General features: G+C 33.8%; 5 protein-coding genes across 5 annotated transcripts in view; 2 read left to right on the forward strand and 3 right to left on the reverse strand.

The window, feature by feature from the left end:
* Positions 1–1,630, forward strand: part of LOC105170543 (pentatricopeptide repeat-containing protein At3g07290, mitochondrial) — a gene marked incomplete in the record, with an annotated part of 3,443 nt that extends 1,813 nt beyond the window's left edge. The window contains 1 exon segment of the mRNA XM_011091345.2: positions 1–1,630. Within this exon segment, the coding sequence (XP_011089647.1) occupies positions 1–1,129 (1,129 nt within the window).
* Positions 7,547–14,413, forward strand: LOC105170544 (serine/threonine-protein kinase MHK). The gene is made up of 18 exons (XM_011091346.2): positions 7,547–7,753; positions 8,443–8,822; positions 8,923–9,001; positions 9,077–9,145; positions 9,273–9,362; positions 10,015–10,153; positions 10,265–10,367; positions 10,464–10,516; positions 10,845–10,911; positions 11,131–11,239; positions 11,326–11,391; positions 11,493–11,561; positions 11,633–11,684; positions 11,762–11,866; positions 12,582–12,610; positions 12,701–12,746; positions 12,875–12,950; positions 13,968–14,413. Exons 2-18 carry the CDS (start codon positions 8,815–8,817, stop codon positions 14,098–14,100), a joined length of 1,293 nt encoding a protein of 430 aa, XP_011089648.1. The 5' UTR covers positions 7,547–7,753; positions 8,443–8,814; the 3' UTR covers positions 14,101–14,413.
* LOC105170545 (anthocyanidin 3-O-glucosyltransferase) lies at positions 16,066–17,929 on the reverse strand. Its single transcript, XM_011091347.2, has one exon. It carries the CDS (start codon positions 17,601–17,603, stop codon positions 16,188–16,190), a length of 1,416 nt encoding a protein of 471 aa, XP_011089649.1. The 5' UTR covers positions 17,604–17,929; the 3' UTR covers positions 16,066–16,187.
* LOC105170546 (GTP cyclohydrolase 1-like) lies at positions 19,732–22,724 on the reverse strand. Its single transcript, XM_011091348.2, has 2 exons — positions 21,878–22,724; positions 19,732–21,277 (listed from the first exon to the last, which is right to left on the reverse strand). The coding sequence occupies exons 1-2, from the start codon at positions 22,092–22,094 to the stop codon at positions 20,103–20,105; spliced, it is 1,392 nt and encodes a 463-aa protein (XP_011089650.1). The 5' UTR covers positions 22,095–22,724; the 3' UTR covers positions 19,732–20,102.
* LOC105170547 (cyclin-C1-2) overlaps positions 23,455–24,741 on the reverse strand; it is a 4,718-nt gene continuing 3,431 nt past the window's right edge. The window contains exons 7-9 of the mRNA XM_011091349.2: positions 24,658–24,702; positions 24,395–24,542; positions 23,455–23,902 (exon numbers count right to left, since the gene is read on the reverse strand). Coding sequence (XP_011089651.1) covers positions 23,804–23,902; positions 24,395–24,542; positions 24,658–24,702 — 292 coding nt within the window. The 3' untranslated portion in view covers positions 23,455–23,803. The remainder of the gene's footprint in view (positions 23,903–24,394; positions 24,543–24,657; positions 24,703–24,741) is intronic.

The following is a 24,741-nucleotide window of genomic DNA, read 5'->3' on the forward strand; positions in this document are numbered from 1 at the left end:
TTACTGCAAGACTGGAAATCTTAAGCATGCGTTTTTGCTGTTTGAAGAAATGGTCAAGAATAGGCGTTTAACAAGTCCGCATACTTTTAACATATTTCTTGATGTTCTTGGCAAAGAAGTTAAGCTAGATGAAGTAAATGCAGTGTTCGGGTATATGTTAAAGCACGGTCTAGTTCCCTCCGTAGTGACTTATACTATATTGGTCGATGGGCTCTGTCGAGCAGGTGAAATGGACTCTGCCTTGAAAATGCTGGAACTCATGAAACAAGCCGGTTGTCCACCAAATGTCTATACATATACTATAGTCATCAAAGGTCTATGCCAGAGCGGAAAATTGGAGGATGCAGAGAAACTTTTGATTGAAATGCAAAACGCTGCAGTTTCACCAAATGTCATCATATATGCTATACTGGTCAAGTCATATGTTATAGCTGGCAGGTTGAACCATGCGTTCAACGTTGTGAACGCCATGTTCCAGGACGGTTGTAGAGCAAACACTCATGTATATTCTGCACTACTTGTAGGAATTTTGGAGTTGGAAATGGATGGTTCCACTAGAGCGCAAAATTCTAGTACTGCTTTAAATGCTGAGATGGAGATTGGTGTTAATTGTTGTCCTAAATTCACTTTTATGAAGATGGATATCTACCATGCTTTCCAACTTCTCAACAAAATTAGAGAATGTGGTGGTCAACCTTTTGATGCATACAAGTTTCTTATCATGGGCTTAGCTGGAACAGGAAGAATATCAGAAGCAGATATTCTTATACAAGAAATGGTGACATATGGCCTCAGTCCTGACAGTGACATTAGTTCTTGCATAATTACGCACTTCTGCAAAAACAACGATTATAGTCATTGTCTTGAGTGGATCACAAGATTCCATGCCTATGGTTGCGACCCATCATTTGCATCTTACAGCGCTGTGATTGTTGGTCTTCAGAATGAGGGAAGGCTTAAAGAAGCTGAACGACTGATATCTGACCTTCTTAGAAATGCCGGTGTTGAGGATCAAACTGCAATCTCACCATATATAGATTTTCTAGTAAAGAGAGAGGTGCCTTCTGGACCTCCCGAGCTTCTAAACTTAATAGAGCATATGAGCTACAAAGAGAGGCCAAGCATTTAGCACTCTCATATTGGACCTAGGACCATTCCCCAAACCATGTAAAAATTGTGTATTTTTATATTTGTTTCTCCGTCTTGATTTTGCACGTGTTTCACACTTTTCCGTACAGTATCCTAACCTCTCATTACAGAGACTTAAGTAGATTTCATCTAAAATCCATGGAATCTTCACTATGGAGGCCTTGCAGGCCTTCTAATGTTAGCAAACCCTGTCCCCAGATCAAGCTCTTTGCCTGGCCCTAGGTACAATTTCATCAGCCATGTTTCTCTGTAGCATCATATGACCTTTCCCTGAACATAAATAGGTAACTGATCTCTCCTTTTGTTGCTGTCCCCTTCTTATCTTGTTTATACTTATCCAATTAAGTCTATATTCAAATTCTGACAAGAGTAACATGAGGGTTTGCTGATGAAGAGTTGAGGATTCTGGAATATGTTTGTATGATGTCTTGGGTTTGAACATTCCCACCAGATAAAACACATTCTTGATGCCCCATATGAGCACAACGATTCCTTTGTTTTAGATGAAAATATATCACTATTACAGATCAGAACGAGCTCTAAGGCCCGTTCTAATACAAAGATAAATAGATGGAACCAATTCGTGAACAACGAGACTTCATTCGATATTTATTTTTATTAGTGATTGAAACACACTCAATGCATGTATATAATTTAGTTTTTATTATGTTTATTTAATTAAACAAGAAAAAATGAAGATAAAATGAATAACTAAACAAACTAATAAATTGAATTAACCTTAAATATGTATGGATAAAGAATTATTAATCGAAAATTAACTTTAAAGAGATGGCAGAAAACTAAATATACTTGAGTATATTATAGTCTATACCCATATTGTCAACTAATGATATTGCTATAAGCCCCTCACACTTAATTAATTGAAGGGTAAATTATATATATACCTCCTAAAAGTTATGTTTAATCACATAAACACTATGTTTTTTTTTTCATAAAATTACAAGTTGATAGTGTAATTTACATTGACACCCTTTCAAAGACAAGAATTTACAAATACTTTCTAACTTCAAGAGGTGTAATATTAATTTTGTAAAAAAAATTGAAATATTTATGTAATTAAACTTAAATGTAATTCACCCTCGAATAACAATAGATGATAAATATTGTTGAGAAATAACAAGAAGAAAGGTTACATCGACGCCCCTAAGATTAGGTTTAGTTATACAAAAGTTTCATATCCCTTGTAAAATTACAAGCACACTCCGTGAAGGGTGTCAATGTTAATTTATTTTAGAGTTCATTATATTTTGCTAATCGAACTATGATTATTTTTATATTTTGGCATCTAAACTTTTTTTTTCTGTGTCAATTTACAGTCTCAATTTTATGAAACTTTGTACTTTGCCATTTATAACTATTTATCCACAAGTTCTTTATCAAAAAAGAAAAAATCACATGCAATGCACATGTGATACTTAAGGGTTATGTGATGTGATATTTTTCATATATGCACATCATGTGATGTTTTTTCAGCCAAAAAAGATCATATATAGTAAAGTGCAAATTTTACAAAATTGAGATAGTAAATTTATATAGAAAAAGAAAATGTTTAGATGCCAAAGTTTTAAAACAGGCATAATTTGGATGACAACATGTAATTTATCCTTTATTTTATGTGGTGTATGTGTAAGTTTTTGTCTCTAAAAAAGTGTTGATATAAATTACAATTGCAATATTAAGGTGCACTTGTATTTTTGAAAAAAATAAGAAATATAAAAAAGAAAAATGTTATGATGACCAAATAATTGTTTAGGAAATGAGAAAACGGTATTTTTTTTTTTTTGTCCAAATAAATCAAAATACGATTTTCATTTTTAGAACAACTCAAAGTCGGAATCAAATTATATCCAAATATTCATTTAATTTTTCCAACAAAAATATTTTCTTTAAATTATATCTGAATTGACGAATTTTCCTGTAGAGTTTTCAAATCCCTAACAACAATTTCCTTGAGTTTTTTCGAGTGCATTTTTTCTCCTAAGGTTTGGTGTAGTTACACATAGATCTCCTGTAGTTTCAAAAATTACATCTAACACCCCTGAAGTTTGCTTCCATCTAACAAATTAGTGCCTCCTCTAGATAAATCTGAATTTATTGATGTTAACAAAAAAAAATTAGAAAAAAATTTATATTTACCCCCGATTGATTTGTTACTGACTTATTACATGTTAAATAAATCTTCTTATGACAAAATTATCCTCATAATCATACGTCTTCACGCGTTAATGTATGTAAGGAGGTATATTTCACCATTATAAGGGTATTTTAGTAAAAAAAAAATATCTGACCTACAATAAATCAATATTAAGCCAATCAAGGATAAATATCAATCTTCATTCAGTTTTTCTATTAATATCAGCAAATTTAGTGAATTTTGACTAATGAAGGGACTTATTTGTTAGATGAAAGCAAACTTCACGGGTGTTGGATGAATTTTTCAAACCACAAGGAGTTTACGTGTAACTACACCAAGTATTAAGAAAGAGGAGTGTAATTATCTTTTTAAAAAAAAATCCAAATATTCAACTCTCATATAAAAACGTATGTTATAAAATATTAATAAATTCAATTTTTTTTTCCATATTCAATCATTTGAAATCTTTAATCTAATTCGCTGTCTCAAATTCAAATATAGCTCAGGAAATTTCAGGGTAACTTGTCCCCACCGTCACTCTGCCTCCTCATCACTTTATTCTCAAGTGGCTTTGCTTCAAAGATTTGTACACACACACATATAAATATAACACGTATAATAATAATAATAATAATAATAATAATAATAATAATGTTCATTATTGGTATTTAATTCCTATAACCGCGTGGAGGTTGCTTCTTCTGCATCCACCTTCACCTTCCTCTTTATGTTCTTTAATACTTGCCCTATACATTTCATTTATTTAAACGGGCCGTACGAGCAATAGATCATATGATTTAATTCGATACAAAACGATTAACTTTATTAGGATTTGACGTGTCACGAATCCTCTTGAAAAGAGAGGGGTGTCTTGCGGAATGTGGACATAGGTGGTGCATGGCTATCAGCCCTTGCCATAAGGTGTTGGGTTAATTCCGACAGTGAGCGCAATTCTCGTGTTTAATTAGCACTGTTGAGTTTAAAATCTTGATCAGATTGTCGGGAGATAGTGAAGATGACGTCAAGTCCTCATGCCTCTTACGCTCTGGGCGACAGACATGCTACAATGGCTGGAGACAAAGAGTTCCCAACTCAACCAAACTCAAACCAATGGAAAGTATATCATATAGTGTTTGCCGATTACCAAAAATATCTTAACTTAGTGGTTGAGATTAATATTGCATTCATGTATACAAATCTCATCGGACATATAGATATTAATCTAACGGGGTATTTGACTAAACTTATAAACTCCTTGAAACATCTTATAAAATGTTTGAAAGCTTATAAATTTTAATATTTGTCTGGCTAACTTATTTTTAAAGAGCTTATAATATCTCAAAATAAAAATTTGAATTTTATATTTTTTTTTCAAAAAAAATTAACTTTTCTAATTTTTTTTTATAAAATCTTATAGTATATTATAAGACAAAATAATCACCACTCATATTGATATTATATTTACTGAAAAATATAAATTCTAGACATTATAAATTATACGACTAAAAATAATCATTATATTAACAAAAAATATTAATTATATATCTATATTAATATTCGACTAATATGAATATACATATATATTATTTTTATTCAAAAATTTAGGTAATAATTCATTCTTTTTTTATTATAAAAAAATTAACTAATATGTACTATTTATAAAAGTATTTTATTTTTTTTAAAACAAAATATGTCAAGAAATAACAACTTATTTAATTATAATGGTATCATGTCTGCAATTAAAGACCTTAATTTGCCATACCCTGACATCTTATAAGATATTTTTATATTTTATAAGTTTTAAAATCTTATTTTATTCACACACTTTATGAACTTATTTTTAAAATAAGATCCAACATATATAAACTCTTAAAATATTTTATCAGACGTGGGAGCTTATAAAATATATAAAAAAAAAACTTAGTCAGACACCCTCCAACTTTATATAAAATTATCATAATATATTTATTTTAAATACTTATATTGATGTACAGATCGAATCGATATATTACATAATTTTTTAAAATCTTAATGCAATCACGATCAAGATGGCTTTCCTTTATTATTATCTCTTAAAATTCAAACTTATCCCTTTGTAAGATTCTGCCCACCTCTAATGCATATCCACATTGTAATCACGTGCTTTAGGAAAAGCTATTTTTCTGTATTTCCAACACTTTTTCACTGTGTTTGGTTTCATTTTTAATTTATTTTTACGTGTTTTGTGGAGATAGAGATAGAAAAACAAAGATAAATAAGTATGTATTAGAGATAATATGTATATTTGAATTTATTTTTGGAGATAATATAAAATAAGTATGGTATATTTAATATTGTTTAGTAGGAGACAAAAACTACTGTTATCAAATCATGTCTCTTTTATATATATTTATATATATATATGAGTATATATATAATTTTTTTAGTTGTAAGGTCTATAATTAGTGTAGACTTATTTTGACAAAAATAAATAAGGAACTATTTCAAAACATCTCAAAACACCACCAAAACTTCCAAAACAAATCAAGGCAAACATTGTCCATGTTTTGACTCATCTCGAAGATGAAGCAAAATTAAAACCAAACATTATGTTTGTTTTTCTAGAAAACTTTTTAATATTTTTTATGAAATAATTTATTTCTCTTAATTCTCATACAAAAATATAATCTAATCATATTCAGATGATAAATATATATTTTTCTGTAAATTACAACTACCTCCCCTCATATTTGGTATAATTATAAATACTTTTTTATTGTTTAAAAAATTACAAATACCTCTTAATTTTAATATTTATCTAACAACGATTCCGGTCCATTATCCTCTGATAGGTTTTTATTAAATTTTTATGATGGATGGATCAAATGCTCTTTTAAATTATAAATTATAATTTTATATGTTTTATAACTTTAAAAAATACTTTATGGTCCAATATTTCCTATAAATTATTTATTTGACCCACCCTCAATTCTTTTTATATTTTTTCAAATATATTTTTTATTTTTTAGAAAATTTAGTAAACGTAAAGCAGTAATGTTCATTTACCATCTAGGAGGACTACATAATTCATTTTCATTCGAGGGGAGTATCTGTAATTTTTTAAATAATAAATGTATTTTTATAATTATGCAAAAATTCATGAAAGGTAATTGTAATTTACCATATATTTTTTAATTTTACTTTTATCTATACGTATAAATTTTAATTGAGATATCTATAATATATAGTTAAAGTTACTTTCTGAAATATTGTATAGTAACAATAGAGATTCTATATCACATAATAAATTTGATTATTATATAATTAAATTAAAATGCTTAAAGAGTAATTATTATAATTAACTGAAAATAATATAAAATTATGATTGTAAATTAAGCAGATTAAGAAAATAAATATCTTTCATATTTTCTTACAATTATTTCATATTTTATTATATATTTACAAAAAAAAATAAAAGTTATGATATATATCGACTCGAAACAAAATAAAGACTTCAATAAACGACTATACGTGTCTGCTTTAGAATATAACTCAATTAAATTTCGACACAGGTCACATAAGTTGGTATAAAATTTAAATTTATAAAAAAAATAATAATCTGTACATAATAAAATTGAAATATTGAGGTCATCAAAGTCAGTCTCATAAGTCCGCATATTTGGAAATAATCTCTTTATAATATATCCCACCACATGGGAAATTTATATTTTTAATTTATTTTAAATTGACGTTATCTTTATCTAAAAGATTTATCAGATCTTTTTCTACAATTAATTTGATTTTTATGATATGTGTATAATTATTTATCTTTATCCAAAAGATTTAATAATTATTTTGAGATAAATTATTTGTAACATACCTAAAAGTATTTTTATATTTATCATATTTTTGTGTTGTTTATATTATTAAAATAAAATTATTTATTAGTTACTTATGTTTATTATTTATTATAATAATAATTATTTATTTATTTTAAAAATATAATCCTCCTATGCCCTGACATGGGTTAATTTTTCCTTAAAAAAGAAAAACTTATTATAATATACATGCATATTATATATATATATATAGATACACACACTAGGTCAAAGAAGCAAGGGCAAAGTAGTCATTTGATGTACCTAACAAGGACCCATCACCAAATTCCCCTCCCCACCACTTTTTGCGTATCTTTTATTGATTTTTATTATAAAAATAGTTTAATAAATAATAATAATTGTTTATATATTATTGGCCTTTGGTTTCTTCTCCAATGCTTCTTCTGCGGATTTTGCTGTTATTATTTTGTTAGCATATAACCATCAATCCATCTCTCTCTCTCCTGTTTTCAACGATTCTTCTCTTATTGCATTCTTCATCCAAATATCCATTTCTCTCTCTCGACTCTGTGTTCCTCTCTCTCTAGATATTTCCTCTATCGGCTCATGGCGCCCTACTGTTTCATATGAGGTGAGTTCTGTTTGGAAAAGTTAGTCGTAATTGTGAGCAAATTTTTGTGAAGGTAAAGACCTTTACATCGATGTGGTGTTGGATTGTGGAGTCATCTGCAGCTTGAATTTGTAGTGCTTATCTGTTAATGGAGTTCTGTTTTTCTTTTTTTTTTTCTTCTTCCCTTGTTCTCTGGATTTTGTTTTTTATTTGCGTATTAGCGTAATGTGAAGTGAAACTAAGTTGTTTGGACTCTGGATAATGCGCGTCCATGATTCTAATTTGGTGGTTATTTGATGTACAATTCATACAAATGTATTTGTTCTCATTATTGATGTTACTGGGGAATGTGCTATCAAGTCATATTTATTCTGTTAGTTTGTTACTTTGATGTGATGTTTTGATGATAAGTAGTGTGAATTTTTTTTTATTTGTATGTTTATTGCCAGGATCTTAAATATTAATTTACAGATAACTTTGCATCTGTAGTTTTAATGTATGTAGATATATGTGTGTGTGTGTGAGGTGATTGAGTGATATTCTCTAGACCTTAATTTGGTAGAAATTGCTGTTATAATGGCTGATTTAACTTGGCACTATGACTAACATAATTTTGTTCCTTTTGAAATGTTAAGTGCGTCTTTGCCTTTTAGCTTACTAATCTCAGCAGCAGCTATTTCTCCGCTAACTACCATTGTTGTTTCCTCAAGTTTTTGGCAGATGGATGAAATTTGAGACTCTGTGAAGTTCCATGATGATAGTTGTAGATATTCTTGGACTCTGTTGCAGCAGAAGCTTCTATAGCAAGGTCGTGCTACAAAGGACTGCTGGTTTTAGATGATAACTGCTTGCAGCTTGTAGAGGCTGCCCACAAGCATGTTGATAACTTTCTGGTTAATAATCAACAGTACTTATAATGAAAAGCCAGTACCTTACTGCATATTGTATTACGTGGTGGACATAAGCACAGATGTGTACATAGAAATAATTGAAAATCACTGCCTAGACAGTGTACAAACCTCTTTCAAGAGGTTAGAAGTCCATTGACCTAAAAGGATTGTTTCGGTTTTAGTGAATCAAAAATGGAAAGGTTAGTATTTATTCTTGTATACTTATCTGAGTTATAATATTGCTATTTATCTTACACGCTGTGACTCATGATTGTCTTTTGCTCTGTATTTCCTTTTCAGATATAGAATTTTGGCAGAGCTTGGTAATGGAACATCCGGGAGTGTATATAAAGCCGTACATATTGAAACATCTGACATTGTAAGAGATTTTCTTGATTATTTATCCTTCTGTGTCTGGGGAAGTTCCACTCACATTTCCATATACCTATTGCAGGTTGCAGTAAAAAAAATGAAGAGAAAGTTCTATCACTGGGAGGAATGTGTAAACCTGCGAGAAGTAAAGGTTTGTGAGTCAATTTAATGGCCAATTTATACGATAACACAATGGAACTTGAAGCTTTAGATATTGAAGTTGCTCATAGTTGTTTTAACTGGGTAAGCTAACAGTTCTATATTCCTCTTCTGTGCAGTCTCTACGTAAACTGAATCATCCTAATGTCATCAAGTTGTTGGAGATTGTCCAAGAAAATAATGAGCTTTTCTTCATATTTGAGTACATGGTATCATTTTATTACTTTTAACATTTTGAAAAGTCTTCTTGTCTCTCATATGTACTTTTAATTTTTCTTGTATGATATAACTCAGACCTTATAGGCTCTCTTAAGGTTATATGAAATCTGATAGGAGGTTAAAAATAGATAAAAAAGGGACAAATGATTTGATACAACAGAATGTGGGAAAATGAGCTGCAAAAGATACCTGGATATGGGTGGTGAAAGTAATGAGAGAGGGAAGGGAGAGAAGGAACAACTGCAATTTTAAGTGATTGTATATATATGGGAGATACTAATACTGGAAGTTTTGATTGATAACAAACATATGGCCCATTACCCGTAGCAGTCAATAATGTGTGGCAAAATGGGGTTTTTGTTAACATTTGATGCCTATGGGGGTATACTTATGCTTTCAAATGACAATTTGTATATGTCATATACTATTATCTAGTAGGGGTGCATAGTGAAAGTTAAGTTTAGGGAAAAATTCACATATTTTATGTGGTAATAGCTGTCAAATATAGGAGGTTCTATGCTAGTATGTTGTTGACACAATTAATCGGCCCTATGTAATGATCTGATTATAAACTGTATCAAATATTTTCCCAATTGAAACTCAACTATAGTTCTATCGTGATCATGGGTACTGTATTTTCAGGACCATAACCTATACCAAATAATGAAAGATCGGCAAGAGTCTTTTTCAGAGGAAGAGATACGAGGCTTGATGTATCAGGTGCTGCAAGGTCTTGCACATGTGCATAAACATGGATATATTCATCGGGATTTAAAACCTGGTATTCAATTATTAAATAGTGTTTTTCTGTGTATAGCAATTTTATGTACTTTTTGTTTATACAGAAGAAACAATGCCTCAAGCTAATTATTTGAATTATTTCTACTACCAGAGAATTTGCTGGTGACAAATAACAAAATAAAGATTGCTGACTTTGGACTGGCTAGAGAATTGTCATCCATACCTCCCTATACTGATTATGTATCCACTCGCTGGTGAATAACCTTTCACTAAAAAATATACACCCTCTTCCTTTTGTGTTTCCGGTTCAGAACTGTCTAATAGATACCTCATATATCTTTGTTTGCAAGGTATCGAGCTCCAGAGGTATTGTTGCAATCGTCATTCTATACCCCTGCCATTGGTATGCCAACCTCTTTGTTTACTCAAAATTATAGTCATTTTTATTTGAGTGTTTATAAAACTAGTATTCTGTCCCTTTTTATTTTTCGAATTATTGGTTTATAATTTTGGTCACTTTGGGGGTACTTGCATTGAGTGTGCTCTATTACTACTCTTTTTTTCCCCTCCAGGAGTAACATTAATGAAATTAGTGAGAGACTAGATGATGTGCTTCGGATTTTGATGGATTTGATTTAGCACTTTCTTTAATAAAATGTTGGCAATCACTATTTGGCTTCTCTTTCGCTTTATTTGGATAGATGACTAATTGACTCACGAAATCCTCGCAGATATGTGGGCTATTGGTGCCATACTTGCTGAGCTTTTCACTTTGTGTCCCATTTTTCCTGGGGAAAGGTGACTGCATAATTTAAGTATTCGCTTCCAGTAACGATATAAGCTTTTTTGCCCCTATTTTGGTTTTATGTGACTCCATGAATAATAGAACTTCCTTTAATATGTGAAGTATTTTCTTTGATATTGCTTCATCTACGGGATTGGCCGTGTTATTTATATTAGACGTCAAAGCAAGATAAATTCTGTGGACCAGTAAAATCTCATTTCATGTATGACCAGTGAAATCGATCAATTATACAAGATATGCTGTGTACTTGGGGCACCAGATTGGAAGACATTTCCTGAGGCTACAAACATTTCTCGATTAGTTGATATCACTTATTCAGAAGTGAGTTCTACGTGAAGTCCAGTCTTTATCTGCTTATTGCCTTCTCAAATATTATTTTACTGATTTTAGCATCAAATTGTTGATAGATTATGGCTGCTGATCTTTCTGATGTTATCCCAAATGCAAGCTTGGAAGCCATAGACTTGATCAAGGTAGTTTAACTTGGTTTAATGTACTTTCTTTAGACATGTGACTTTAAATCCTTTTGATGGTTGTAAGCAGGCTTGTGCTGATATTTCTTTTTTACTGGCAGCAACTTTGTTCGTGGGATCCATTAAAGAGGCCAACTGCAGATGAATGCATGCGGCATCCCTTTTTCCATGTAATATCATAATTTTTTATATCAGCCTTCTGTTGTTGCTGCATGAGTACTTAATTTCTGCCTATGACTAGGTCTCCATGCGGATTCCTCGTGCACCTGCAGATGCGTTCCAGTTAAATCTAGGTACATACAGTTGGTTTTTGCATGCCTAAATGATATAGTCAAGATCTATTCCGTTACTCATTTGGTACTTTGTGTAGGATCTGAACCAAATCTTGAACTGAACCTGTGGAACTTTGGGACGGCAGCAGATGATTGTTTTCTTGGCCTGACATTGGCAGTGAACCCTAGTGCTCCAAACTTGGGTAACATTCAAATCCATCCCCCCCTCCCCCGGATTCTCAAGATTATTGAGATGATGTTCTGGTATTAGTGTTTTTCTTCCATTTATTTCTTACAAGCCTGACATTCTAAGACATTAAATGGGGCAACTGACTTGAACATCTGTGACAAGTTTCACTTAGCACCCTTGTATCTTTGAAGACTAGACAAAACCCAAATCAATAAGAATATAATTTACATATTGTTAGGGAAAAGGAAACTATATGATAGAATGGCCTTTCTGAGTGCACTAAATTCATAGGGATCTATGCTGAAGCACAAAATCATTTCCATCAATGGTTTTGTGGTTTAAACCCCTATTCATAAGTAGATTGTGTTGTTACACAGTTAATATGCTTGAAGGTCCTAGAGAACCGTGAACATTAGAAAATAATAAGTCTTTTGGCGCATTCTTTTTTCTTTCTGATATATAGTCTTTTGATGTCTGAGTTGAGCTTTTTCATAGTGAAGTTGCCACATAGAATTCATTTAGCTGATTTTTCTTTTAAGTTGATCAAATGCGGACCTAAATTATACCTATTTCTTTTTTGGTTTATCTGATAGTGACGTTCTTTGGGGTTCTGAACTTAGTTTGATCTCACCTTAGCTGATTACATTGTCATCCTGTTTCACTTGTTTTTAGTTGTTGATATTCTGGGAATTTCACTTTTATCTGATCTCTGACTTCACTTCTTGCAGAGGTCAACAAAAATCAAGGTACTGAAGAGGTATGCTACGTTCCTAGTTCTTCTAATAAGATATACTAGGACCAACCATCTTTTGTATTGAATTTGAAGGTTTTACCTTATCTCGCGCAGGATGTGAAGATCTACTCTGGTCTTCATGATCATTCACCGCAATCTGGTATTTGTTGCTGAACTACAACTATCTTGTTGATCCTTGAACACTTTTTGCATGCATAGAGCATGAATTAACTTCACCATTCAAATATCATTTTCAAAGAGAATCACATGCTCGCTGCTGCTTTGCAGTTTTCTGGTCATTGTTTCCCTGTGATGGCAATATAATTACAACGTCGGTGGAGTCATCCCTCTCCTTATCATTTGGGTAAGTTTTCTATGGCTACATGTATTGTCGATTTTGGGGTGAAAGTTCTATATGGTTTTTCCCACACTAATTTGCTCTGTTCTTTCTATACCCTGTAACCAAATTGTTTGAGCCCCAAAGCATTTGCGACAATCATGATTCAGCAGAAAAAAATACTTTGTTGCAGCTATGTGGCACAAGAATAAAAAAAGAATAATTACACTCCTCTCCTTTGAAATTTTGTGTAATTATCCATAAATCTGCTGTGGTTTGGGAAATTACATCTAGCACCTCTGAGGTTTGCTTCCGTCAAACAAATAAGTTCTTCTGTTAGTTAAAATTCAATGAATGTGTTGATATTAACAAAAAAATTAAAAAAAAAATGATATTTACTCTCGTTTAATTGATTATTGATCTTATTGCAGGTCAAATAAATCTTTTTAAGATAAATTACCCTCATATGTCTTCATGTGCTAACGGATGGACTTATTTGTTAGACATAAGCAAACTTCAGGGTATTATATGTAATTTGTCAAACTACAAAGAGTCTATGTGTAATTACAGCAAACCTCAAGGAAGGGGAGTGTAATTATCCCAATAAAAAATTAACATTAAACTTACTAATTTCAAATGAGTGCATGCTTTCTATTGTTCTTCCACTCTTCTCGTAACTGGTAAGAGGGGTGAGAGCGACGAGATGTTCACAAAATTCAAGGCACTGCCATCCCCAGCAAGCCCAAGTAATAGAAAAATAAGGAAGCACAACAAAACTAGACAAAAGAAAGGAAACAAGATTAACCAAGGGAGAGACAAGAACAGAAAGGAGAAGATTGGCTTGTCTGAAAACGATGAAAAATAACATTCATGGTGATCGCTCCTTAGACGTGGAATTATGTTCGTAATTATTCTTCATTTGTGACTAGTGATACCGAGACACTGACAATTTTCATCTGATAGCATGAGTACGCATACTTGTGGTGTGCAATAGTTGATTTCAAAGTCATCTCATCTTTTCTGTATTGCTTTTCACCGTCGCAGGTCAGTTCCACATCCGTCAATTGGAGTACCACAATCAGCAGGATTTGCAATGGCATCTTTTCAGCCCAATATCTTAGAGCGTCCCCTACTGGCGACGCCCTCCCCCCTCCGGCCGGGCCATTATTACCTTTGAAATGTACAGGTTATGGAAATTGGCATAGTTACAGCTTATGATTCTCTCCAAGTTAAATTGATCTGAACGACTATACTTCCTCCTCACTGATTAGTGTTATGGTAACATGTAATGGATGCTATCTTAGGTCAAACATTAGGGAGTTACTTATGAAAGTTAGCATATGAAGTAACTAGACATGAGAGTAGTGTTGCTTAGGATGTTTGAATGATGCCTTTCCTTTAATATTTGGAATGAGAAATCGAGAATCATTACTGATATCGGTTTGGATTAAGCCTTTCTTACTACAATATATGATCCCATTTTTTGGCTTTGCTTGATGTTTTTTTCTTTTACTTTTATTCTTATGAAAATTGAAGAAGATTTTAGTTTCTAAAGATTGTATAATTAACACTTGGATCCAATTAAGTTTGAGCTGTGATTATTTGTGATGTCATCTAATTTCATTTAATCTCACCAACAAAAACTGGAGATGAGTGATTAAAGACAAAATTGTATTTTTCACTTTTAGTCCTTTCATTTACGAGCTTAACAGCTAATGTCCCGTAACCTAAAAAAGTGCAGCAGATGTAGTACTCCCAAGCCAAACGGCCGTTTTTCCTTTCCCAAAAATGAAGAATAAAAAATAAAAAATTGTCTTTTAACAGAATAAACAAAGCCCTAATTAGATCAATGAAACCCTAATCGATTTTTCATACACCGTGCAATTAAAATGCATAATACCAACAAAATAAAGGTAACAAAATTTCGAATTATATATAATGGTTGATCGGTGGGACTAACCAAATAAAAGAAAAAAACATGTACCTCTTTTTCGAGTCAAAGAACACACATAAAACTTCTTACTTAGATTGTTAGATGTACATGACAGTAACAAATCAGTGTTGCTTGCATTGCGGAACAGGTTTGGAGGTAATAGAAGATAAGAGGGAGTTGCAAAATTGGTGCCAAAGTTGCGTCCATTTGCAACTATGTGACTACCATCTGCTGAAGCCGAGCACATATGCCTGTGGCTGTTTTTCGTTTGATTTTAAATGGCCGTCTGCCTGGGGACCACATCTGTCTTGCTTTTTTAAAATTATAGTACATTAGTTGTTAAGCTCATAAATCGGGGATTAAATGCTACAATTTTATTGGTGACTAAATGTGAGATAAAAGTTAATATTATGCGTAAAAGATATTAGATGCAAAAAATATAATAATTATCATAATTAATATGATATGTTTTTCTTCAGAGTATATATATGTTGGAAGGAATTCTTTTCAAAGGAGAAAAGAATTACAACCTAACACTACGTTGACTACGACACATAGAGTGAGATAGAATGCTCTCTCAAGCAGCACGCAGCCAATTAAGTTATCTTCATTTTAGGACTTGGAACCAACCTACTTACTATATTAAGAAATATTAGTACGGATAGAGTACATCTCTCAATCAAGTACAGCTAATGTATTATTTAGGAGGAAATTCTTATTTGATTTAGGTTTGGTCGAATCAAACAAATCAGTACATAGTAAATGTGATACATTTGCTATGTGATTGATCATTTTTTTTAACTGTACACCAATCATACGATAAATGTATTGCACTTGCATATGATTGTTTCAAATTTGACCAAGTTAAGTTCCAACTAGAAATTTCTTGAAACTAACCAACCTACCATCTTGAATGCATTTTATTAGAGAAACACTAACACATATGTGGATAGAATCAAATTCGAATACGTTACGCTCTGATAAATGTAATAATACTTATAAGGATTAAATGTATTCTTTTTTCCCATAATTTAGTTCATTTAGTATTTTTGTCCTTTAACGTTCTAAGGGTTGTACTTTGGTTCTGAATTTTTTTAATTTTCACGATTTCAGTTTTTTTTTCTCTGACAATGATGAATTCCAATTATAAAAAACATGACTGAATTAACAAAAATTAAAAAAATATAGGATAAAAACATTACCCTAAAAAGTCAAAAACTAAAACGCCAAACAACTTAACTTACAATACCAAAAATACGATAAGCCTACTTAGAATTATGTGATTGGTTGAGTGCAAACAAGCTTGATTGATGGCAGAATTATCCAACTAGTTAAGCACTTGAGATAGCAGCAAGTGCCTCCATTTCCTTCACCAAATCCACAATAAAACTATCCTGAACACCCTTATCAAGCACAAACTCTCTCCATTTCTTCTGATTACCTCTTACACTCTTCCCTGGCTCCTCATCAACCCTTACCATAACACTCTCCACAGCCCTCTCGATATCCTCTTTCCCAAAATACCCATCCTCATCCCTCCTATTTACCTCCACCCCAGCCCTCAAATCCCCACTCACAAGCTTAGAGTTCAAGAACTGGTCACCCTTCTGAGGCAGCAGCACCAGCTGACAGTCATTCAACAGCCCTTCGATCACTGAACTGAACCCTGCATGGAATAAGTAGCACCCCACACTGCTATGAGCAAGAATCTTCTGTTGCTCCACCCAACCACTTGAAATGACTCCTTTGCCCTTGACTCTCTCCATCAACCCTTCCGGCAACGCCCTCCTCAGCTCGGCTGAGGCGTCTGCGTTGGCTGGGAAGTTCAGGACTAGCAAGAACGGTAGGCCGGTGAGCTCTAACCCTAGTGCAAGTTCTCTTATCTGATCATCATTCAAGAATGTTTCGCTCCCAAAAGAGCAGTAAATGACTGATTTAGCCTCAAACTGGCCTAGCCAATCAGCCCATTTCCCCTCCAACTGATCACCCCGGCCCTCAGGGACCACTGGACCGGCTAGAAGAACCGGTTTATTGAACTGGGATTTCACGTATTGTATATAGGGAGCTTCCATTTCATTGCAAGTCTTGGCGAGGATAATTGAAGAGCCCTTGAGGCCCGAAATCACACGATCGTACACGCATGGACTGTCATGGAAGCTCTTGAACATGTAGAGGAAATCCCGGGCTTCAAAGGTTTTAACTGCAGCGACGGAGGTTGCAGGGAAACCCGGAGGTGGATTCTTGACTTGTTCGAGAGCCGGATAAGTTCCGGGGTCAGGCAACCTAGAGGGGACAGTGAGAAAAGCAGTTGAAAGAGCAATGAAAACCGAGTAGAAAACTGTTTTGATGCCAAGATCAGAAGCCATTTTGGGGAGCCATTCTTGAGCAAAATCGAAGAGGATGAAATGGGGTTTGAGCTGAGATAAAAGCTGCCTGATTTGGGGTTGCATGAGGTCAAGTGCAACTTTGAGGAGCTCAGACTGAGTGGGAGTGAGGTCGGAAGTGCTGGCGAGGCCTGAAGGCAGGCCCTGAACAGGGGGGAGGGTAAGGGGGACGATGTGCGAGGTGGGAGAGGGATGCAGCATTGATCTGATGCGGCTGACATTGGCTGGAGGTGAGAAGAATGAAATGCGGACGCCACGAGAGGATAGCTTGTTAGATAACTGCACGAAAGGGCTTATGTGACCAAACGCAAAGAAAGGAAACATCACAACACGGAGACTGCTACTCTTTCTCTCACTCTCCATTCTCTCTCTAGATTTTCTTCAACCCCAAGAAAAGTTTCTTCCTTTGCAGCTATATTTAAGGAGAAGATTAGCAGCACCAACAGCAGAGAGAGAGAGAGGAGTTCTGGTGGTGGTTGGAAGTTGAAAGGGGGAGTGACAACCCATGCGTTACTTTGCTGTCATGCATTGATCTTACGTTGATATGTAACAAACATACATAGTGTCTCAATTCGAAAAGTATATCTTTAATGAAGAGAGAGAGATGCAACATACACACAGTCGACGTAAGGTTCAAAATGATACAGAAGATATTTGGTTCTTGGCCGGCAACTTTTTTCTTTTGCGTACTTTTGGTGGGTGGAAGAGAATTGAGTTGGTGCTCAACATTCTGAAAATTCTGTTGGATCCGCTTGCATTGCATGTCTATCATCTCCCAGTCAACACAAACAAATAAATAAATGATCATCACAACAACCAATGTTGTTTCTTGAAAAATAAAAAAGATAAATATAATTACATTTTTTTTCATAAAATTTAGTATAATTACACGTAAACTCTCTCTAGTTTGAAAAATTATATTTAACGAATTCTGTGAATTATCTAACCAATGGGAGTAAAAATAATTTTTTTTTATTCTATTGTTAATATCAGTAAATTCAGTTAATTTAATTAATAAATGGACTTTTTTGTTAAACGGAAGCAAACTTTAGATGTGTTAAATATAATTTTTCAAAAAATATAAAATTTATATATAATTACACAAAATTTAAAAGAGACTGTAATTATCCCTTTAAAAAATATTAAAACAGAAAAGTAAAAAAGGATATATTGGTAATCTACGTGCTGAAAATGAGAAGGGAAAAGGGATTAAGTGGTTGTTATCTTTTCTTAGTAAGAACATATATATATATAATTCGGAAATTAACAAGAATATGAATGTATCACAAATTGATAGTTTGATATACCTGGGAATGCTTTTTTGGGTTTGGGTTTGTGTTTGTTCACTTAGATTAAACAAAATAATATATTACAAGTATATATAAAATTCCATTGAATACACTTAAATGAAAGGATAATTACACTCCCTTTCCCTGAGTTTTGGTGTAATTATACGTAAACTTTATGTAGTTTGAGAAATTATATTTAGCACTATTGAAATTTGCTTCTATCTAACAAATAAGTCCTTCGTTCGTCAAAATTTACTGAATTTGCTGATATTAACAAAGAAATTTTAGAAAAAAAAAAATCTATATCTACCCCTAATTGACTTATTACTGACTTATAGTAGATTAAATAAATTTTTTTATAACCAAATTACTGTGATACGTCTTGACATGTTAATGCATGTGAGGAGTTATATCTTCACCTTTATAAGGGTTGTTTAGTCTGAAAAAATTATTTGAATTAAAGGTAAATATCAATTTTCATTCAGTGTTTTTGTTAATATCGGCAAATTCAGTAAATTTTAACTTATAAGGGGACTTATTTCAAACTACAGAAGATCTATGTGTAATTACATCAAACCTCGGGGAGGGGAGTGTAATTATATATCCCTAAATGAAATTTAGAAATCAAGTATATCCAATGGAATTTTATATATACTTGTATTAATTTATTTTGTTTAATTATTGATTAAGTATGTGTCTATGTAATGTAATGCAAATACATATGGGTAAATTACATACATCTAGTTATATATTTATTGAAATTTATCGTAATTACAATTACAATCTGCAATACATGGGTACAAAAATGCCTTCAAATTTTTGACAGAAGAAAAATCTAAAAAAACATGTTTTTAAAGATATAAGAGACGTAAAGGTGCATCTGGATTGATAGTTTTGTATTTGAAAAAAAAATTAAAATTTATTCATATTTATCAAAATATAATTTAAAAATTAAAATTGAATTATTTGAAATTGTTTGTATGTAGAATGATCCAAACAGCAAAGAATGGGTAAGCGCTAAGGTAAGACACTCATATCAAGTGTAGTTGTAGAAGCTCCTATTTCATTAGACGATGTGGGACCTGAAGTACACATTCATCTTAGTGGGTGAATATCAAGATTTGGCAACCATTAAATTCTTGCTCCCCCAAATAATTTCGGTAATCTAGCACATTTGCTTGGCAATGAGCAGAAAGTGAATGTGAATGTGAATGTGACAACTTTGATAACAATCTTGAGCACAGAAATAACAACTTTGCTGTGAATAAGAAGAAGATGCTGCATACGACCAGCGTTTTCATGGGCTATGAGGCCTTTATGTTACAGGCAATGAGCCGAAGAACAAAGAATGCTATGACAAAACAAATTCAGACATTATCTGCTATTGCAGCTCCAGTGGCAATCTCCCCAGACCAAACAGATTCATAGGACACCAACATTCTTGCAAAAGTCTCATTCCGACTACTGCCTTGAGTCTCGACCAAATTTAGATAGTCAGCAAGCTTCTGAGCAGGGCACAAGAAACATGCCGGTATAACAAAGAAGGAAAAAGTATGTTTGTTGCAATCAAACCTCAACCTTCACAGGGACTAGAGTTGGGGATGATCTGCAAAAATTTTGCCCGTGCTGAGGGGTCAGTGGAAAATCGACCCAGGACGGCGATGGTAGCAGTACTGCTACCGAACTTCTCAATCCCTCGAGAAATCATACAAGTGTGACTAGCTTCGACAACTACTATTATATCTTCACCTAAGAATGATGAAACTGTCTCAGCAATCTGTCTCGTCAGCCTTTCCTGTACCTGGAGCTTGAACCCGTAAAGATGAACAATCGACTGTAGGAAGGATTTTCCGACTGGGCTGAACCCGTTTGAACCGTAATAACCTATATGAACTACACCGTGAAAGGGAAGTAAATGGTGTTCACATTGTGACCAGAAAGACAAGTTCAGCTCGGAACAGAGATGTTCTTCGTAGCTGAAATCCCCATTGGAAGTTAGGGAATCTCTCTTGCTTCGGACGAATCCATTTAGCTTCAAATCCAAATTTGTGTTTTTAAAGTTCATTAACCACTTGACAAAGCGAGTGGGAGTCTCTACAAGCTCTTTCCTTGATGGATCCTCGCCTAGAGAACAAAGTATTGAAGCTACAGCACCAAGCATTGCTGAATCTGAGGCCGCCGCCCTGCAAAACGTGTGAGACGGGCACCAGGATTTGTTGTTTGAAACTCTAGAACAGACATCCTCAATGTTTATTCCCCTGAATCTCAGGAGACTGAGGAAATCTGTCCAAATATCTGCTGTGTTCTCATTGTCAAAAACTCCAGAGCCCGATCTAACTAACATCTTTACCCAACCTTTATGGTTTGGATCAAAGAGGGCCGACTCGAAATTGGGGAAATGAATGTGAGAACATTGGAGGACAACAGCAACTCCAGTTGGTTTGATACCCTGCTGCAAAGCTGCACAAATCTCATTGGCCAATCTTTGTGGTTCTTGGAGCCGTTTGCCAAAAACTTCAGCAACTCGAGAAAGCTTGCTAAGGCCCACAACTCTACGACCAGATGGGACATAACCAACATGACATTTAACCTGGAATGGGAGCAAGCAAGACTCACAAGTTGAAAAGAGATCAAGATCTCTAACTATTACAAGCCCACCTGCTCCACCAGCATGACCAACTCTGCTTTCCAAGCCAGCTTCAGGGAATAAAGCACCACTAACAACGTCCTTCACATTTTGCTTATAACCTGGATATGGATCAAATTGGAAAATCTCAATACAAGCATGAAGCTAAAATCCAGCTCTTGAAACAAACAACATACTGTTCTTCTGAATTCTATTGAACTTGTAACTCCAAAGATAGCAGCAGTACAGTATCAAAACAATTGAGAAGCCGACTGCAAACAGAGAACATGCTTAAAGACATGTACTTTTATTGTAATAAGTTCGTCTGCATGATAGTAACAAACATACATGTTGGAGAATAATCAAGTCAGCTAACAATACTTTCCAAGAAACCCTTCCCTATGTTGACAGTTAATCTTCCCTATGTTTAACTGTTTTCATAGTTGTTGATAAAAGTTAACTAAGAAAGATACTCGTAACAAAATCCTGATCTGTTTACAGGATGCTAATATGAGTCAAGAGTATCCATTTGCTGACTATCCAGCAAGAGTTCTTTAACAACTTAAAGCTACATAATATTAAAGATCTCATCATACAATCTTCCATTTCTTAATAATTCCATAAATTATACCAAAGCAACATATCCAACTGTACTAGGAGTATCACTGTGATGAAAAACTGTAAACTGACAACAGAAATGCAGAAGGGCAATGAAGAATCACCTCTGGTCCCTTCTCGAAGCGCCTTTGCGACACGGAGAGGGGTCTTTCTCAGACCTTCACGATTGAAATCTTCACCTAAACCCTGCAACAGGACTTTCACAGCTTCCTCAATAGCCAGAGTCTCAGGCTCCTCCTCAAAACCAAGCTCAGAGCAACCCCCAAGATTCACACCATTCCCCAGTTCCACATCATAATGCCCCTCATCTAAAGCGCCCATTGACAATCAAAACGAATCCCACCCCACCAACCAACTCGAGAGCGCTGATGCTCTAAAAACACAAAACTCCACCAAAGATTCAAAATTTTTGGCTCCCAAATGGAAACAATGACGAAAGATTCAAACTTTGGGGCACCTCAGATAAAAAATAAAAAACAAACGAAAAACACAAATAACGCACTTAAGATTCAACCTGAATGTTCCTATCCTTTGGGTCCCAAATGGAAACAATGACCAAAGATTCAAACTTGAAAGCACCAATACACAGAATACGCCGTGCAAATCAACCACATAAAACTTCGCTTCAAAGTAATACAGACAGACGCATGGAACACGCAGCAACAAGTGGATAGAGAGACGAAGGGCTGTAATCGAGAGAAGAGGAAGAGGGTGAGGAGGAGGATGTGTATGTGTGTGTTGTGTGTGATTCTTGAAGAATATTATTATTATTAAACGTAATGTAGGGTTGCATTTGATTTTGGAATGTGTGGAAGGGCTCACACTTTCAATTCCACTTTTGTCCCAAGAATTGCTTAGATTTGGCTCATCGGAGCAGTGGGTCACAAAGGATTGGGCGCTTTTGTACGCATGGCTGCAAGATTTTTACGTCGCCTACCTATCGTTTTCGGGCAACCATTTCCATTTCTGTATTGTACAAACAACACACCAACGGCCCAACATTATCAGACAAATCCCCGTGAACGATCACCCGTTGGATCATCTATAATGATAATTATATTAATATTATCTTAACTTAATGTGCTAAATTTGTATTCTTTAATTTTAATGATTTTTTATTTATGTAAATTTATATTTTTTACGGTGAAAATATACAATCTAACGTGCATTTATTAAGTACACCAAGATCGACCACTGGTATTAATTTAATAACGAGATGATTATACCACTTTTCTTTGAAGTTTGATATAATCACATGTAAGACATCTTTAATTTGAAAAATTATATCTAGTACTCCTCAGTCAAAATTCAGAATATGTTGATACTAACAAAAAAACTAAATAAAAATATATTTATCCACAATTGACTTAATATTAATTTATTACTAATCGAACTATATTTATAGAATGAAGATATATCTCATCACGTACATTAACAAAGTTAACATATAAGAATAAATAAGAGTAGTTTGGTTAAAAGAAAATTCTTTGACGTACAAAAATTTTGGATATATAAATTTTCATTCAATCTTTTGTTAATATCAACAAATTCGATAAATTTTGACTTATAGGAATCTATTTACTATATAGAATCAAAATCGAGTTATTAGATGTAATTTTTCAAATCAAATAGAATTTACATATAATTATACGAAATATTAAAAAAAAAATGCGACTACCTCTTTAACAATATCTATGTACTTTATATGGGCGACATCAAATTTTTCCGATGGTGGTGGTGAAGCCCCAACCAGGGTCAATGACCATACAACCCAAAGATAGACCATTGACCTCCACTAAGTGGAGGGCAAAAGCGTCAATTTATCATGACTTAAGACTATGTTTGAACCTTGAATTTTAAGGAGGAAAATAGTAAAGAAAAATGCTATCTTCACTCCAAGCAACTAACTATACTTTCTCCTCATCTCTTACAGCATAGTCATTGTTTGGTTCTACAGATGTAACTGAATCTTTCAGGTTTAGTACATACACGCTTCATGGCCGGAGGCTGCTGATAATACAAGCCTGTGATCATTTGGCTAGCTTGTTCATGGCTGCATTCACCCTTTCATCAGTGATCAGCTTGTGGCTGTCATAGAAATCTAGTATCTCCATTGCAATGTTCTTCACCTGTCAAATTAAATCACACAGGCAACCAACAGAAAGAATAAGCACCAACCAAAAGTCGTTGAGATATAAACACGTCAAGAAATTCATGACTTGTGTCATAAGCACAATGATGATACACAATGATGACAAACCATAACAAGATAGTCATTTGGAGATAAACACGACAACAAACCACAACGGAAATTTAACCATTTCAGAACTAGATCCTTTATACACATATTTTGTTACCCTTTTTTGCGACCTCTAAGGGGTTGGGGGGTGGACAGCTGTACAAGAGTGGTGTGGGGAACAAACCTGGGAGCATCTCATTCAGCTGACAAAAGGAGGCCCATTCCCACTTTCAATGAAGGATCATTAGGTAGTACGTTTTATGTTCAAATTTATATGTTTAATGGGGGCAAAGGAATTCATTCTTGTGTGATGTCTTAAGAAGGGAGGCCGAGAAATGGAAAGTAAATTTCCAGGCATGGAGATTTAACTTAGAAGACTGACCACATTCATATCAACTCGAAGCTCTTCAAACCAGGCAGTATTTTCCTTTTCTTTTTGGACGCTTGCAATGTATATGCAGGCTAATGATATCAAGTGAGGAGGATGTATGAGAATCAAATCCATCTTGTAAGTATCATTAACAAGTCCCCTGCAGAATTCGACAAGTCAAATAAAAGAAAAATATTCAGCACCAAATACAGCAAAGCATAGAGGCCAAAAGCCATCCTTTTCCAATAACCAAGAAAAAGAAAGGAAATTTTTACCATGCTAGTTGTGTTGCATCAAGCATGCCAGCATCCTGGAGCAACCTAAAATTTGCAGAGTTGCTGTTAGACAAGAAGCTAAGA

The sequence above is a fragment of the Sesamum indicum genome, linkage group LG9 (assembly GCF_000512975.1).
Source record: "Sesamum indicum cultivar Zhongzhi No. 13 linkage group LG9, S_indicum_v1.0, whole genome shotgun sequence".
Taxonomy (NCBI): domain Eukaryota; kingdom Viridiplantae; phylum Streptophyta; class Magnoliopsida; order Lamiales; family Pedaliaceae; genus Sesamum; species Sesamum indicum.

Coding starts and splice junctions, on each gene's coding strand:
- LOC105170545 (XM_011091347.2), bottom strand. CDS start 17,603: ATGGAGAGTGAGAGAAAGAGTAGCAGTCTCCGTGTTGTGATGTTTCCT.
- LOC105170546 (XM_011091348.2), bottom strand. CDS start 22,094: ATGGGCGCTTTAGATGAGGGGCATTATGATGTGGAACTGGGGAATGGT. Junction 21,278..21,877: donor GCTTCGAGAAGGGACCAGAG/GTGATTCTTCAT, acceptor ATCCATATCCAG/GTTATAAGCAAAATGTGAAG.
- LOC105170544 (XM_011091346.2), top strand. Junction 11,562..11,632: donor TGCGGCATCCCTTTTTCCAT/GTAATATCATAA, acceptor GCCTATGACTAG/GTCTCCATGCGGATTCCTCG. Junction 12,747..12,874: donor TGATCATTCACCGCAATCTG/GTATTTGTTGCT, acceptor GCTGCTTTGCAG/TTTTCTGGTCATTGTTTCCC.